We start from the raw sequence: 17633 nt of genomic DNA, 5'->3' as shown, positions 1-17633 counted from the left end.
TCAACTACATTAGTTTCTAGACTACCTAAATTTTGCACTGACTAAAGCAAGAACTGTAGTAAAAAAGGTGAAACAGGCACTAAGGAGTTACAAACTGGGGTAAAGTATTAAAATGGCTTTGCAGTCAGAGGGTGAAGGTGGGGGAATAAATAAAACCATATACTCAGATGCATATGTAATTTTTGCCTTTAAACTGTAGTTTTCTACACACTTTCTGCATTCCATAGTAAGTTGGTGAATACTTTGCTCTACTAAACCCCAGAACTGAATAAAAGCAATTTGTTTAAACAAGAGCAACAAAAAACAGGTATCCCTGAAAAGCTCATGCATTCCCATAAAGCGATGCTGACACCTTACTGCAATCCACTTTCAAGAGAGACAGCAGAGGTCTATAAATATTAATGTTTATACTGACAGTGTACTCACCTGTAATTAAGTTGTGGTTAATCTGCCCTCCCAAAGATCCAAGAAGGCGTGCCACTCGAGTCCTTACTGCTTCCAAGGAGGGACTTTCCTCCTAAAAAATTCAACAGATTAATATTATTGAAAGAAGAGCTACTTCTATATAAAAGTAACTAACTTTACAGAATAAATGAAGGTTTTATGGCTCTTGTTAACATACAGATTAGAAGAAGAACTGCATCAAACAAGAGAACAGTTTTGGTTTAATAAGCAAAAGAGGGCAAGACTGGAAAGCATTTTCATCACATTTTGTGGGCTTTCAATTGCAACTTCTCAAATAAAGGTTAAAATTTTAGTAAAATTTTATTACCACAGACAACATACACCTATAGAATAACATAACAATCTAAAAAGTGGAAACAAATTGAAGCAAAAATGACTCTTTTCATTGAATTCCAGAACACAAGATTTAGATACTGTATCTATATAGAATCACAGATTCATTAAGGTTAGTAAAGGTCATAGAGACCAACCATTAACCCAGCACTGCCATGTTCACCACTAAACCATGTCCCCAAGAGCCACATCCACATTTTGCTTTTTGAATGCTTTCAGGGATGGCGATTCTACCACTTCCCAGGGCAGCCTGTTGCAATGCTTGACAACCTTTTCCAAATATCTGATTGAAACCTCCCCTGGTGCAATTTCAGGCCATTTCCTCTTGTCCTGTCACTTGTTTCCTGGGAGACCAACCCCCACCTTGCTACAACCTCTTTTCAAGAATGTGCCCCCTAAGCCTCCTTTTATCCAGGCTAAACTATGGCAGCTCCCTCAGCCAACCGGTTTTGTATAAGCACCCTGTACAGGATGCAAAATTTACTCATTTTGTTTCACAGAATCACAGAATGATTAAAGTTGGAAGGGACCACGGCAGGTCATCTAGTCCAACCTTCCTGCTTAAGCAGGGTCCCTAGAGCATGTGGTACAGAGCTGTGTCCAGATGACTTCTGACTATCTTCAGAGAAGACCACCCCACAACCTCTCTGGGCAATCTCTTCTGGTGTTCGGTCACTCACACAGTAAAGAAATTCTTCCTCATTTTCAGGTGGAACTTCTTGTGCATCAGTTTCTGCCCATTGCCTCTTGTCCTATTGCTCAGAACCACCAAGAAGAGCTGGGTTCCATCCTCCTGACACCTCCCCTTCAGATACTTATAGATACTGATGAGGTCCCCTCTCAGTCTTCATTTCTCCAGGTTAAACAGGCCCAGTTCCCTCAGCCTTTCCTCATAAGAAATGCTCCAGTCCCCTAATCATCTTTCCTAGCTCTCCACCGGACTCGCTCTAGGAGCTCTATGTTTGAACACCACTAGGTTGGAAAGAATTCTATATACAGGACTAAATAATAGTTTCACGCCTAAGAAGAGGTTTATTCCAAGTTAGCTTGTGCACTGGAATATAAAAATAAAACTACCCTAATTTTGAACTACTGGTCGCTGGTCAAAGTGATGCATATGTTGGCCTCTAAAGACAATAAACCTATCCACACAAGACAATTAAAAAAAAAAAAAAGCCAAAAACTTACACATTTCACAAAATTGTATTTGCATACTGCACCACTGCTAAGTTGGGACCTAATTTGGGGTGTTGGAGCTAAATTTTTGTTGCCATAATATATCAGTCTGGCAGTGATACTGACTTACAGGATTTCTTCAGTTCCCTTTCCTTGCTTCATTCCCATTCTCACCCTAGAATAAGAATCTTTCCAGATGTGTTGGTGTTACAGTCTTTTGAACCCCTTGATAGAATGGGATTTATTAAACTCATCTAAGGTAAAAATAACCCTCACAAAAAAACCCAAACCCAACATGCAAGAAAGGAAGAGAAACAATGGGAAGCAATTAATATTGAACTCTAAAAAGAAACAGGACTCTTACCAATGAAGATGTCTTTGCTTTCCTTATACGCTGTATCACAACTTTGTTATATCCCTTCTGGGCTGCTCGAGAAAGTTTCCTTACTTCCCAGTTATTCTGGGATTCAACTGATAAACAAAAAAAGAGCATATCAATCAGTTTATTGTATCAGCAACTCATGCACCTACTCATAATTTCATTAAAAACCACAACAGTCTGATTTTGCCAATTTTTATTTTTAAGATGTGACAACTATTCTTTCATTTAAAACCTTTATTAAGGAAAACATAATATTTTAATAAGCTTAATGAAAACAAAGCTGATTTATGTACACAAAGGACATATCACAGAGAAGTGATACATAAAGTGGCTATAATCAACGATTGTTCAGCAGAAGCAAGTAAATCCTAGTTTAAAAAAAGAAGTAAATTTTGGGGTGTAAGGGAAGCTGTATTGTTCCATTCAGAGGAAGTATGAAATATAGACAAAAGGTATGTCAGATCCACTTCTTTAGGCATTAACTATAAAAAATTATTTTCCACTCCCTTAAGACTACTGATTTTTTTGCACGTATGTACCTATAGATGTAGAGCTTTTCAAATAACCATCAAGAAGAGGTAGAACATCCTTGTAGTAAGGTTGCATCATATGTCTGGGGATGTGAGCTGACCAGTCTTCCAAAGCATCCAGTCCCAGATCGGCCATTGGGATACAGCTAAGGCCCAGCTTAAAGGCAGTCTGTGTGTCAAATGTAAAACTATCAGCCTTTCATTTTTATTGACTACTATTATTTAAAGGTAAAAAGCCCCCAAGTTTGAAAACATTCAGCATATAATACATCTCCTTTCGTAATAACTTCTGCCTGCCTAACATCTCAAGATCAGCACAGGAGATACGTATTATATTGCAACACAGGCACTAAGAGGGTCAGCTTAGTACAAAAGCAAATTCCAACAATTTATTTGTTTATCCAAAAAGTCAGGTCATTTGTATAATATATCTCATTGAAGATGGTACAAAGCTTAGTAGTTATCTTAATAGCTGAACAGGATACCAAGTTTCCTCCAAAATGTTTGCATGTATTTTAGTTAAAAAAAAAAATGTGTTAGCTGTATATCACTTTGACTCACCTGCAGTGCAGGAATATATGCTTTGATATCAAGCATGATGATGTCATGTGGTAAAGAGAGCAAAAAAATAAGACAGGATGCCAACAACTCATCCTTATACTGTTTCATTTTTGCTGAAACCTAAAATTCAGATAAATAGGTTAAGAACAATCATAAACCTTTTAAGGTCTTAACTTAGCTGTATCAATACCCATGTAAAATAAACAAGTCAAAACCAAATACTGGAATCTCATTCACCTGCAGACAGTTATCAGGAAGTAATTAATACACAAGTATACAGTTATTTCTCAATTTTATAGGAACAGGCAGGTGATCAATACATCTCTTCTGACATTAAGCAAAAAACAGGCACAAAAAGACCTTAAAATCCCTCTAAGTTGCACAGCCCAAAGAGCAGGAATACTTCTATCATTCTGCATCTTTCTCAGAAGATACAGTTTTAATTGAATCATGTATGTTTATATTCACACTAAGAAACTCAGTGAGCAAAATCACTTACCTCTTTTCCGAACTTTACAAACAGTGCAAAGCAAGACCTCTTTTCTGGGTCTTCAGGACATTTTCTGAGACTCATTGGACTGACACCCTACCAAACAGAAACCACAAATCAACAGTATTAAAACACACGTAGTACACAGCACAAATATGAAACACAAGTTCAACTCAGAATACATACATCACTGTCCAATATAAAACTGGCATCAGTGAAAACGTGAAATGCACCTTTGATCTTTCAAAGGTTAGAAACTAACATTAACACAGTGCACTGAGGGTCGACTTTCCGGAACGCACTTAATGCAAATAAGCAAGAGACACATCATTGAAAAGTAACTTTTCCATGGTTTAACTTCCTCCTTGTCAGCCCATCTAATAAACTACAGAAGCCCCATCCTTCCCTAACAGTGGATGTTCAGGTGGCAAGAACGATGATGGAACAAGAAAACAGCAATTCACAACAGCATCCACAGTAAGAGCATGTACAACGAGTTCCCAAATTTGCTTCAGCTGGTGCTGTGGCAGGAACAGCTGTCGGCTCTGTGGTGGGCTACACACATCAGGTACACACCCCGTCACTTTAACATAGCTTCCATACCACAAATAGTGCATCCACCAACAGAACATCTTATTTCCTGTGGAAATCAGTGCGTGGAATAGAAGAATATCCCAGAGGATGAGAAATTAACCCATACATGTGTCTGCTGTTCTGGTTAGATTGTTTCTAATATTGAAGTTGTCTTTTGTATGGCCTGCGTTGCAAGGGTACTTCCTATCTCTGTTCACCCAGCTCAGGATTTTGGAAAGAGTGTTACACAGGAATGGTGCCTCTTCACAAAGAGGGTTTCTAGTCTAAATTTTGACCTTCTGTGTGCTTGTAACTAGAGGTATAGGAGGCTATAAACATTAGAAACAACGAAGTAACAGTTTGAATGAACAATTTTCCATAGTGCATAAAATACTGTACATAAAGAACTGCACAATCACTAATGCAAAGTTACACCTCCGCTGGGAAAAGAGATCTCACCTCAAAGTATTTTATCCTCTTGGCAATTTTCATTGTAACAGCAAGCAGCTTGTAGAATCCACTAATAAGAGGTAGTCTTGTTGAATGCATAATAAGTTCATAACCAAATGAATACATCCAAGGGTTAAAGAATTCTGCATGTTTCTCTGGAAGTATCTCCCTAAAATAGAGGCACAGAAAACATAGGGGTGAAGGGGAAAAGCAAAAAAAAAGAAAACAATAAAATACATTTTTTTAAACTTTCATCTGGGTAAAACAATGGAAATACTGCTAAAACAGAGCAGTTCCAAGGACAGTGAGAGAATAATTGCATGCTGCCTTCTGAGGCAGGTACAGGAAAATTTTATTTTGCTTTAGAGTGCAAAGTTACTTCTTCCTTATTATATCTTGTTACTGAATTTATATCCTCACATATCACATTTCATTATTGAGACCGTAGCATCGTTAGGGAAAATCAACTAGACCTCCACAGGCAACCAATGCTTGTCTCCTGGACTCTTCAGAAAGACCTGAGTTGCTAAACTAGTATGTTTTTATGCATGACCCAGATAACTGAAAACCCCTTACTGTCTCCCTGCTAATCATCTTGTGCATTTTGAAATATCATCTATAAAACTAACTCAGAAACATGCATCTTAAATAAATCTCACCTCAAACTTCTTCAAATCACTTATGTAACTTCCAAATTACATAAAAACATATCAATACCTGCAGAATTCCACTAGATTTAGAAAGGCAATAAAGTCTGTTGGCTTCGTTGGCTGAAGATTTGAAGCAGGGTCAGAAGTAGGTCCAACCAAGGCACTGTCATTTTCATTTTCATCCTGAAAACAAATATTGAAGCAAGAACACCAGATTTAACAACACAGAAAGCATTTACACCATTTTTTGCCACATAAACAGTCTGCCTCTTTTTCTAGCTGCTATTAGCTAGTCTGACACAAAGGACTTTTAATTGACACATCAATTCAAAGGAGTAATACGGCATGCTTGTTTCTGAGGAGAAAAATCAAAAGAGTAGATGCCAAAGCAGGAAGTCTAAAATAACAGATTCTGTGAGCTTCCACTGAATTTGATGTTTCCATTCCCTAACACTGCAATGCAATATTCAGAAACACGAAGTAAAACATCTTGTCTAGTACGAGTGATACTTCAAGGATACTCTAAGGTGCTATCTTAGCATAATAAAAACAGAACAAGGGATGTGATTTTGGTTCCCCTACAACAGCAGCAATTAATGGACAAGTCCTCAGCTCTCACCTGTTCATTAACACCCAATTTCTGAACAGTCAGGTCCAATTTCTCAATAATCTTCAAAATAGATTTTATAAGTTCATCATACAGCAAGCGACTCAGGGATTGCAGTGGTGAATTTTCAGTAAGAAAGTTTGCATCTTCAAAAACACATTCCTTTGCAGGAGGAAAAAAGTTTGCATTTCAAAACACAAATGAAAATTGTTTCTTTAACTTATAAACTAACACTTGAATGATCTAGAGAATGCAATTTTAGATGATTCTCATCTATGAAAGCATAAATTAACCCCTGTTTAATTCATCTATCAACCATAAAATCCAACTAAACCCAAGAAAACAGTCCTTTTACACTATGACATTTAGAGAAAGTCTAAGGTTAGAAAAGCAGCAATAAGACTCAGGATTGTGCTTCCTTTTGTATTTCCATGTTAACTATGCTTTTACCTTCATTGTGTCACAGCTCAGTAGACTTCTAAAGAGACACAGATAGTCCTTATAAGTTGGTACTTTCCACCTCCCTGTCCCAACTTCTCCAGCTTCAAAGGATTCCGTTGATCCAGAAGTTTCTTTTCCAAAAAAATCCTGAAGGGACACAACATTTTTCAGATACACCACTGTGGTGGTTTAAGCTTAGCTGGATGCCAGGTGCCCACCAAGCCATTCTACCATCCCCTCCTCAGTAGGATGGGGACGGGGAAAATAAGATGGGAAAAACTTGTAGGCCTTTGGTACAGGTAGCACATGCTCCAAAAGACAAACATCTTAATAATGAATGGGTCCCACCTCCTCCTTTCTCCTAGCTTTCACTGCTGAGCAGATGCCATATGGCATGGAATATCCCTTCGGTCAGTTTGGGTCAGCTATCCTGACTACGTTCCCCCAGCCGACTGGTGAGGGGGGAAAGCTGGGAGACAGTGCTGATGCTGTGAGGACACTGCTCAGCAGTAGCCAAAACACTGGTGTGTTATCAACATGTTTCCAGCTGCAAATACAAGCACAGCACTATGAGTGGGAAAAATTAACTCTGTCTCAGTCAAACGCCAACACAATTGCTTATGTAACTACCTGACCCACGTCAAGACACAATTTAAAATTACTGCTGCAGGTAGAAACATTAGCTTTGTCACCTAATCTATCTGAAATGAACACAAAACAACAATCTCCTTCCAAAAAAAATCTCTAGTGTTCTGTATTTGAGAGAATCTACAGTTATCCTTCTGCACAGGATTAAAAAGCTTTAAAAGTCCCCCTTAATAGAAGCCATCAATAAAACTTTTTAAATGTCCAAAATTTGTTAACCTGGAAGAAAGCTGGCTGACTTTAATCACAATCTACTTCAACAAAGACAACATAACCAACCAAAAGTCTATTTCCTGTCATTTTTCCCATTCAGTACAAGAGGCACATCCATATTATGCTGAGCAGATGTGGGGATGACTGATTAGTAAAAACTGAGCCAATAAGTAATAACAAGAATGGACTAGTAACAAAATGGATAGTACTATTTTTGCTTTTTTGGGCCTTCTCCTGTTTATTGGGCTAGACTGTCAAGAACTGGAATGTATACTCCAGGAATCTAGACAAAATAAATATGTTTAAACAGTTATTGTACCTTTGAAAATGTGATCGGCTTGGAGAAAATTCTGATTAATCCCTGATGCACTGAAACAAACAAAAAAACCAAATTGCCTGAACTGACTTAAAAAGGCACAGCATCCATATCACTCATTACATTAACAGTGAAATAAAGCAGTCTTCTATTTTCTATATTCTGTCAGGATAAGGGAGAGGCAAAAGAACACAGATTTTTTCTTTAAGGATGGAATAGCCCAAACCAAAGCCTTAACTCCAGGATGTTTCACAGAGAACCAATTTTGAACTTACTTGTTACTACTTTTTCTTAATACTGCTTTGACTTTTTCCTGTCTCTGAATGCAGTGATGACCAAGGCACTGCCCCTAATGCCCTTTTTGAAAAGGCAACAATTCCCAATGACTCTTACAGGCATTGGTGGTGCTTGGGTGCACCACTTCCCAAATCAAGACCATGGGAAACAACAGAAATGCCACAGCAACAGAGAAAATACATTATGAATAATTGAAAGAAATTAAAAATATTGTCTACATATAATTACAAAGAAATGTCAGCATGTTGGAGGCTACTAGAACTGGTAACTTGTCACTTACCAATGCTGACACAATTCAGTATTACAGTCACAGTACTGTATGCGACTAGTCGCACATGTGGGATTTTACTTTTACTACACAGAAGTTCCAGAGCATGAAAAGAGTGTGTTTCTAACGGAGATGACATACCCTACTTTTTGTAATATTTTGTGGGGTTAACTGAAATAGGTTTTTGCACATTCCTCTACAAAATTCCTTTATTCTCATAATCCCCAGAGCAGGAATGCAAGTCTTATCACACAAATACATTCTCCTGCTCTTAATCATAGCCACTCTGTTATCTAGAACAGTTGTTAAATGCATTCCTGAAGTGATTTAACAACAAATATTGAATAATAACGTCATAAGAATGCTAAACCTCCATCATTAGAGAACAGGAAAAGCTTCACTTTGATCCTAAATGGCTATTCCATATATCTCTCTTAGAATTGGTTGATCAATTTAGGAAAAAAAAATCCAAATGCAAAATCCCCATAACTCCCCAAAAACTCCAATCAAGTTAGTATCACACACTCACCTACAGTGCTAATAAAGCTCCAGAGAACTGGACCTTTTCCTGAGAGGGCTAAAAACACCTTTATGATAGATCTGCAACAGACATGCTGCATTTTTTCACTGTACTGTGGAAAGCTGTTGATCTGTAGCACAACTAGATGTTCAAGAACTGGAGTGTATACTTCAGGAACCTATAATAAATAAGAATACAACACCCATCATGCAAAGACAATGACTATTAGTCATTATGAACATGAAGAATTATGCTAAATTATTTCAGTAAGATACTTTGGTACAGGAGTTTGCCTCATGGCCTGCTCTTAGAACAAGAAGCTTATAATAAGAGTACCAATTTAATTAAACAACATCAGCAGTATAATCTGTTCATCCTTAACCATCTGAATACAGCATGTATGTATGCCTCAACTTTACTTCCCAGCTCCAGTAGGATTCAGAAAGCCCTCATCTGAACAGACAGCATAACATCATTGGAGGACCAAAGCATCAGCCTCAGAGAACATGCTAAGTATCAGCACCAAAACAAAGCAGCGGTATAAACGCATAAATGGTCTGGCTATGTCGAAATACATAGCCTAAAATAAAAAATAAAAAGTATTAACATTTGGTTATCATGGTTTTCATTACAATGCACTGTCGCATTTTACTTAGTATATTCAGTGCATTTTCTTTATTCAAATAAAATCCAATAAAGTATTCTCCCGATATTCTTCCCACATCCTAGAGGCTAAAAGTCACTGCATTTCAGATAAAAAACCACCTTTTACCACAGGTAAGCTCACAGCTATTATCTCCTTATACAACTGTAACTGCATAAAGGAATTAACTGGTACTTTAAACACTCCACTTACTGTATCTATATGGAATATCACACTTGCAATGGATTGGAGGAAACTTGGTAGCTGATACAGATGGTCATCTATTGTTTCTGCTTCTGTGAGGTACATTTGCTTACAACGCTGAAGGAGCTCCACATACATGTGGTCCACATCCTTAGAATGTATAGCTTTACAGGGCTTAGAGAGAGGAAACAGAATAAAACAGAATACTGATTTAGCAAATATATGCTTAGTAGCACTAAAAAACCCAGTCAAGTCTTCCCTGAACCATAGTAAGAACAATATTTCAAATATTTCCAGGAACTCAACACATCTGAATAGATCAACTTTTTTGTACTTGCTACATGTATGAGAAACACTGTACCTGCAAAGAACTAAAATAATAGTTTGCTAATGCGGTGCGATTTACTGTGAAAGTATTTGAACCTCAGTGACTTGAATTTCAAATTCAGCCTGAAAAACCTAAGCTTGGCTGTAAATACCTTACATTCAGCATTATTAATGCTAATACTTATATTTTGAAGTAGCTGCACTGAAGTCTTAAGTGGCTTACCTTAATGTGGCTTAATCAATTATCATTGACAGGCTACTACTATTTAACATTTAACCCAGTAGTCCAAATTCTGAACTTTCACTGTTATAGGGTTTCTACAGAGACTAAAGACAACTAAACTAATGGATAAGTGGAAAGCATCCCAAACAATATTAGAGGGTATATAATAAAGCTTACACATTCCTACAGAATAACTTGTAAATCATAGCATGAGCTAGGTCAAAAAGCAGCCTTTGTAGAAAGGAATCAGGAATCAGGTTACATGCAAGAACTGTGCTAGGGAATTTACCATGGAAAAAGAATGGACTGATTTAGGTAACGGCAGAATATGGGAGTTAGCTTAAAGGTTGAATCTAGCCTGTCTAAAAACATGGTGACAAAATTAAGCCTATCCATTTATCACTTGTAGAACTTCAAGACTATTTTAGTAATTAGATAATAAAAGAAATATTCTGCCTTGAAACTGAATCAAGCTTGAACATAAATTTAGTAATACAGTCACTACTTGCAGCAGCACCAAGACTCTGCTTCCTCGTAACTGTATCAGTATCTGATGCTCGACCAAGACTTAACCTAAACACACTAACAACTATTAGTGAGTCTTAACATATTAAAGATTTATAGGTATTGGAGTATTAAATTTGTTAAAAATGCAGTATTATCCTATGACTATTTTTACATAAATTCTTGAGTTCAGTAGTAGGTATTTTTAACAGGATTCTTTCAACTCAGTCATTTGAAATACTTCATTTTTTCTGGAAACAATACCTTGAACTCAATTCTTTTCTACCTCATATCACAGAAGAGGAAGACTAGGTTTGAACAAAGCACATGAAAAATTCTACAAAACAAATGTATTCTGCAAATCTGTATCTAGCAAAAGAGAAAGGATTCAGCCAGTAACCAGCTATTTCATCACACTTCCTAACCTTCTCTAAATAATAGTTGAGATTATTTAACATAATTTTTGCTTTGAGAGAGAAAAAAAAAGTGTCCAGAACTATGTTATATGAAAGTTGGGGTACCACCATCAAGCACAGAGGTCACAGGTACATGACACCATCCTTTCATCAAATTTTGACTTTATTGTTATATTCCCATTTTAACTGACTGCTGGCAAAAATTGGAAGTTGGTTCCTAACGGTGCTCTCTGACAAACATACCTGCCCTCTACATATGTATGTAAGCATGGTTTTGTTTGTTGGTTTTTGTTTGGGTGTTTTGTTTGTTTGTTTTTTTAAATTTGTGGTTGTTTCACAAATTGCCTCCTAGTGTCCTGCAGCCAGCAGTGCATTTTGGCCATTTGACTGAGATTCTTGTTCTGTAAGAAACATCTGAACTACCTTCAGAGCAAAGCTGGCCTGGATTCTACCATTTAAAAGCAAACAGAGTAATGAAGTATTGTCTCAGCAAATAAGCACATCCTTAAGTTTTGTGACAGCTGTATAGGAAGCTCCTGTTTTTCCACTTCAGAACTTGTGCACAAGGAGTAACTATAACCCTCACTGCTAAGTGGTCCCACTAAATTCAGTAGGTGTTCCAGCAACTTTCAACCACAAGGTATTTTACAGTGTCATTAATTAAGCTCAACACTTTGTCCAGAACCAGCAGCATTCCCTATTAAATGAGCTGTGTAATATTGTGAAATGAATGTATATGAATCCTAACTTTGAATACATTCAATCAGCTTCTTTATCAGGATAACTTTTCTGCACGTACTGCTGCGAAAAGCCCATATCCACGAATGGCAATGGACAATTCTTTGCTGCTTGAATCCATTCTTCTGATGATTCCGTAGAACTGCTCCATGAAGAACTGCAACTTGTCCTTGTGTAGCTCTGCATCTTTAGCTACCATTAAAGAAATCTGTAAAGCAGACACAAACATTTCAGCATTTCCAGAAATATTAAAAAAGTCACAAAAATGTACAGTAAGTCTTACAAGATATTCAGTTTGTAGCACAAAGTATTTCAAACAAAATAATTATTTATTAGACAGATTTGTTGAACTTTCAAGTATCAAATATTCCCACTTCTTAAAGAAATTTTACTTTGCTTTAGACTCAGTGATCCCAGTGAAGTTACAACACCTGATTGAGGAATGAATCCAGTGCAGAATGACTGGTTTTCTTCAGTTCCTGATGCGTGTGGCCACACCATTTACACATCACTTCATAGAGGGAGACATAGTTGTCCAGGAGCAAGGCACCAAACTGAGCAGAATGCCAGCTGAACAGCTGTAAACCAGCTGTAATTTAAAAACAATTCTCATTAAAAAACAGACTTACATTCTCCTTTACAAAACCAGCCCAGACTATGAAGTCCACAACAGGACTCCACGTAGCTACAACCAACATGACTGGAGGATATAAAATGTGTTCCTCTAGCCATTACAGTAGCAGAATCCAAACATTAAGATTTTAGGCATAAAAACAACCCTCCAAAGTCCTCTTTTAAAATGTACACCATTATGCAAAAAGTACAGCTGTGTTCTGAAGTAATTAAGAGTGAAAATAAAGGGATTTTACTCGTTATAAATAATAATGCTTGACTGCACAATTCAGAAAGATGCGGTTTCTGTTCTCAGGACACTTGCACAAGTTCCCTTCTCTGCCAAACTGTGATGCAGACAAATAAGGAATTCAGATTACAGGCAATTTCACTACCCCAAATACAGTATAAATGAAATGTCAAGATCCTTAATGAATTAGCTGGGGGCAGACTATCTTTAAATTGAGGTTTACTATTCACAGTTACCATGGGCCTAGTACTCAAACCTTACATTTTTGCAATTTCTGGAAACAATAAGCCACTCACTTTTCACAGGCCAATTTCTAATCTTCTTCCAAATTTTTTCCCCCCACTCTTTTTCTCCTTCTTCCAGTGAAATTTCACTTCCTATTTTTTCTTTTAACCCAATCCCTTGTCTCTTTTTTTCTCCTAATTATCTACGTTCCTCTTATTTCTACTCCTACTGTGATTTCTTTCTCGTATCACAGTTTTGTATTACTCCAGAGAGGCAAATGGCACCAAGTGCAAAGGTGCTATTTATAAGCTGATTAGACCTTGCCTAGTTTAACCAAATACATGTTAAACTCTTTGAATTTCAACTTAAAGTACCTTGGCTTTCCTCCATGACCAGCTTAGGAGATTGAATTCTAGAGCCACCTGAACACAGCCAGTAAAGAATAAACAATTCCAGACAGAAGACACCACTGCATGTATCCACCTCATCACAAACTGAAATGACTTACAGTCTTACCTAGAGGTACTGCGTATCGCTTCTGATCAACCTGTAATATCAGAAAAGGTTTATCATATATGATTTGCTCTTCATCAGGGCTAATTCATTTATGCTGAACAATTAGCACATGGCAGATTTACCTGTGGGTTGATTGCCTTCACTGCAAAATCAAAAATCTCCTTTGCAGTCTGAGGATCTGTGAAACAATCCAATAGTTAGTATTTCTCTACTCACATACAAGTAGAGTGAAGACAAATATATTTTCATCTAAAACTTGGTATGAAGAAGCAATACTGGAAAGATCTCTTTTTTTTTAACTCCTTTTAAGAGACATTCCTGAAATGCTCTTAAATTTGAAAAAAACCTGTACATCTATATTAATTGACTTTTTGAATATCCATATTATAACAAATGTGTCTCTTTTAAGAGAAACGCATCTTTATATAAACTGTATTCCAGCTTCAATGTGCCTCTCAAGGCTGTCCGATATCTGGTCAGAAAATAGCACTGAAAACATTTATGTTCCACAAGAACAGGGACCATGTATTGTGCATAAAACATCTACCAGTACAGAAATTTTCACTCAGTATTTACAGTGAGAAACGGTGCTATTTTTTGGCTGTGTGGTGATTCAAAGTATAACTGTCTGTACAACTGTATCAAAATGTGTAACTGTCTTTCTTACACAGAAAAAGAACAAACCTTCGTCCACAGATTTGGTGAAGTTGCACATGAGCGCAACCAGTCCCCTCAGACATCCTGCTACAACAGGTAGCTTGGGTCCCCTTGTAGCAGATGTCATCTGAAAAAAATATAAAAAAAAATATCCCCAGGCTAATATAAATTTACACCAAGGCTTCCCAGTTCCATGAAGGGTAGATAAAATAACTTTATCAGCACCCAACTCTACAAACGCAACTCCACAGAAACATCTCCTACTCAGAAGTTCCATATCATTTGGAGGGAAGCACAAGAAATCCTTTGAAAAGCATGTAATATGTTCCACCAAGACCAATCATAGCAAAATGTAGATAATACACACTAAATGTCTCAAAAGTACTTAAAACTGCAGAATAGTAGAAAGTAAAGTTCAGCAGAACTGTGAAATTTACCTCACATGCAAGGACTTTGCAGATAGTAGAGAACTATCAAAAATCTGAAACTATCAATGCACGGCAATTTAACTTTTCTTGAGGAATGATCACCACGTGTCATCTTTTCTCACAGTAAATTGGTTATTTTGTTGTCACTGATGGACTTGAAATTTTACTTTGAAAGCTCCTCAGAACCAGAGAATACAAACTTTAACAGTCCTTGAGAAAGCATGTACGATTGTCCAGTTAAATCCCCACAAACTGTACTAGAGTATATATATCATATGTTACAATAGTATTTCAATGTACAGACAACGTACAGGAAAAAACCCCAAAGCAATGCAAAAGTCTGAAAAGAAATTCCTGTCATACCTGTGTTTTAAGCTCTCCCAAATAAGCTCGGAATAGTTTATCAGAGTTGTTAATCATGTCACTAGGCTGGATTTCTCCCAGAACTCCCAAAAGCTCATAAATCTTCTCCAGTACTAGAAAGTAATTTATAATTATTAATTACTGAAATCATTACTCTGACATTTCCATCAAAATTCTATGTAACTTGCAACTATGAGATAACCATCCCTGACGGCTTAGAGATTTTTGTGGGGGAAAAACAGGTTGTTATACATACATATATATACATACACAGACACTACAATGTGAGATGCTCCTTTCACATCAATAAGTTAAACACATTTACTGGTTTTAAACATAGCTCAGAAAACTGATTAATAAATGCCATATCCACTGAGGAAGCATTTGCTACTAATCCAAGTTTCCTGCAGGTCTTGAGGTTTTGCTGTGACTTTAAAGTACTGTGGGGGTTAAGGCCAACAGCAAGCAGAAGTTTTTAGGCTTGAAAGCAGACTGGAGGATTCTACATAGGCACAGCAAGCTTTGTGAGGGCTAGACCTGACAAGCCAAGATTTCAGCTGTAACAAGACAATCAAACTAGAGCTCATAGTAGTCTGCCTAAGATCATAAATAACATAATTACGCAAGGTAGGAAATGATGAGTTCATATTAGGGATGACCAATGCAGGAACTACCACGCTAAAACTGCAGCTTTGAGGACAAAACTGGCCAAGGTTAGAATATGGTTACAAAGAGTTTTAGAGTCATACAAATATTTAGGTTGGAATGGGCCTCTAAGATCATGAAGTCCAACCACTAACCTAGCACTGTCAAGCCCACCACTAAACCATATCTCTAAACACCATATCTCCGTATCTTTTAAACAGGTCCAGGGATGGTGATTCCACCACTTCCCAGGGCAGCCTGTTCCAATGACTGACCAACCCTTCTGTGAAGAAATTTTTCCTAATATCCAATCTAAATCTCCCCTGGTGCAACTCGAGGCCATTTCCTCTTGTCTTCCCACTAGCTGCCTAGGAGAAGAGACCGAACCCTACCTTCCTAAAACGTTCATTCAGGTAGTTGTAGTGTGATAAGGTCCTCCCTGAGCCTCCTTTTCTTCAGTCTAAACAAACCCAGTTCCCTCAGCTGCTTCTTATAAGGCTTGTGCTCCAGACCCTTCTCCAGCTCCATTGCTCTTCTCTGGACATGCTCCAGCACCTCAATCACTTTCTTGGAGTAAGGTGCCCAAAACTGAACAGAGGATTCAAGGTGTGGCCTCACCCAGTGCTGAATACAGGGGAACAATCACTGCCCTGGTCCCACAGTTTCTGACACAGGCCAGGGAGCCATTGGCCTTCTTGGCCCCCCGGGCACCCTGCTGGATCACGTTCAGTCGACTGTTGATCAATACCCTGAGCAACTGAGCTGGAGTTGACATGAACTTCTACAGGAATAGGCAGCCTCTGCTTTTGCTAAGAGCACCCACTGGAGGAACCAGCACTACTCTTAAGGCTCAAAGTTACAGGGGTATATATGTGTGTGTGTGTGTGTGTGTATATTTATAAGCCAGGCACAAGAGTAACTTCAAAGGTTCAGCTACACCAGGTTAGCACTGAACCTGGGAAAAAAATAAGATCTAAGAATCTAGCAAAGTTAAGTCGGTTACTGACAAGAAAGCTGGAATTACTTTCAGGATTTAGACATTCAGGAACTAATAATAACAGGTAAGACATGAAAATACTTTTTTATTGGGAATCCTAAATGCTTAAATTCAGCATGAACTGCCACTACTGAATGCAACTATATGATTTCTTTCACATGTTAGGTCATATATGCATACAGGTCTGGTAAGAAGCAGATAACTCCATGGTCACGATCAGAAGACCTGAACACGTTTTACTACTACTTTTTAACATTTTAAACACACGCCATGGGAATAACAATTATGCATTTCCATGGGGTATCATCCAACAAAAACTGAATGTAAACAAAACACGGAAAACTGACAGAAAAACTAAAGCCCACCTGTATCAGCAATTTTACTTTTTGTACCAAGCTCCCCATAAAATTTATTAAATATCTCCCCAACCTTCATTTCTTCCATCAGACAGGAACATCGTAAACTTTGGAGCAACTAAGACAGAAAAAAAAAAAAAAAAAAAAAAAAAAGAAAACTCAGGAGAAGCATTAATATCATTAACACAGTACTACTTGGTCTAAACAAAAATACAGTTCATACATGTTCCTTCAGCTCAAGTATGTAAGTATGCTAGTCAGTGAGAGAGATTTAAGGTGATTGAGCCAGGAAAGATTAACGGTACAAAATCTACTTTAACAACAAACAACCTTCCTATATACGCATAAATACTAAATTTTTAATTTTACAAATAATGTGTACATATATATATATATACACACACACCTCACAACAGCACAGACTTAGCAAGTCTGCAGTATCTTTTATCATATTGTATTTCTCTCCCTGCTGGTATAAAGCCAATCAAATTCACAGAACTGAATCAGAATAATTCAGAAGGGATTTTTTTTTTCCCATAAACAAAACTAAGTAGGAGCAAAAGCATTTGCAAAACAAGGGTCTAATGCATTCTAAGGAAGTACATTGTAAAA

General features: G+C 37.4%; 1 protein-coding gene across 1 annotated transcript in view; it reads right to left on the bottom strand.

Moving 5' to 3' along the window:
• The window catches only part of PRKDC (protein kinase, DNA-activated, catalytic subunit), an 84325-nt gene that overhangs the window by 64395 nt on the left and 2297 nt on the right, over window positions 1–17633 (bottom strand). Inside the window, 19 exon segments of the mRNA XM_050312341.1 lie at window positions 427–517; window positions 2339–2445; window positions 2896–3055; window positions 3448–3567; window positions 3947–4033; window positions 4970–5129; window positions 5678–5793; window positions 6230–6379; window positions 6668–6805; window positions 7836–7885; window positions 8927–9095; window positions 9774–9938; window positions 12034–12180; window positions 12404–12561; window positions 13576–13606; window positions 13698–13753; window positions 14260–14359; window positions 15024–15136; window positions 17031–17139. Of these exon segments, the coding sequence (XP_050168298.1) occupies window positions 427–517; window positions 2339–2445; window positions 2896–3055; window positions 3448–3567; window positions 3947–4033; window positions 4970–5129; window positions 5678–5793; window positions 6230–6379; window positions 6668–6805; window positions 7836–7885; window positions 8927–9095; window positions 9774–9938; window positions 12034–12180; window positions 12404–12561; window positions 13576–13606; window positions 13698–13753; window positions 14260–14359; window positions 15024–15136; window positions 17031–17139 (2227 nt within the window).

This window comes from Myiozetetes cayanensis, unplaced genomic scaffold (assembly GCF_022539395.1).
Source record: "Myiozetetes cayanensis isolate MyiCay16 unplaced genomic scaffold, myiCay2020 scf1, whole genome shotgun sequence".
NCBI classification, from domain to species: domain Eukaryota; kingdom Metazoa; phylum Chordata; class Aves; order Passeriformes; family Tyrannidae; genus Myiozetetes; species Myiozetetes cayanensis.
This window is presented reverse-complemented; position numbering and strand designations above follow the sequence as displayed.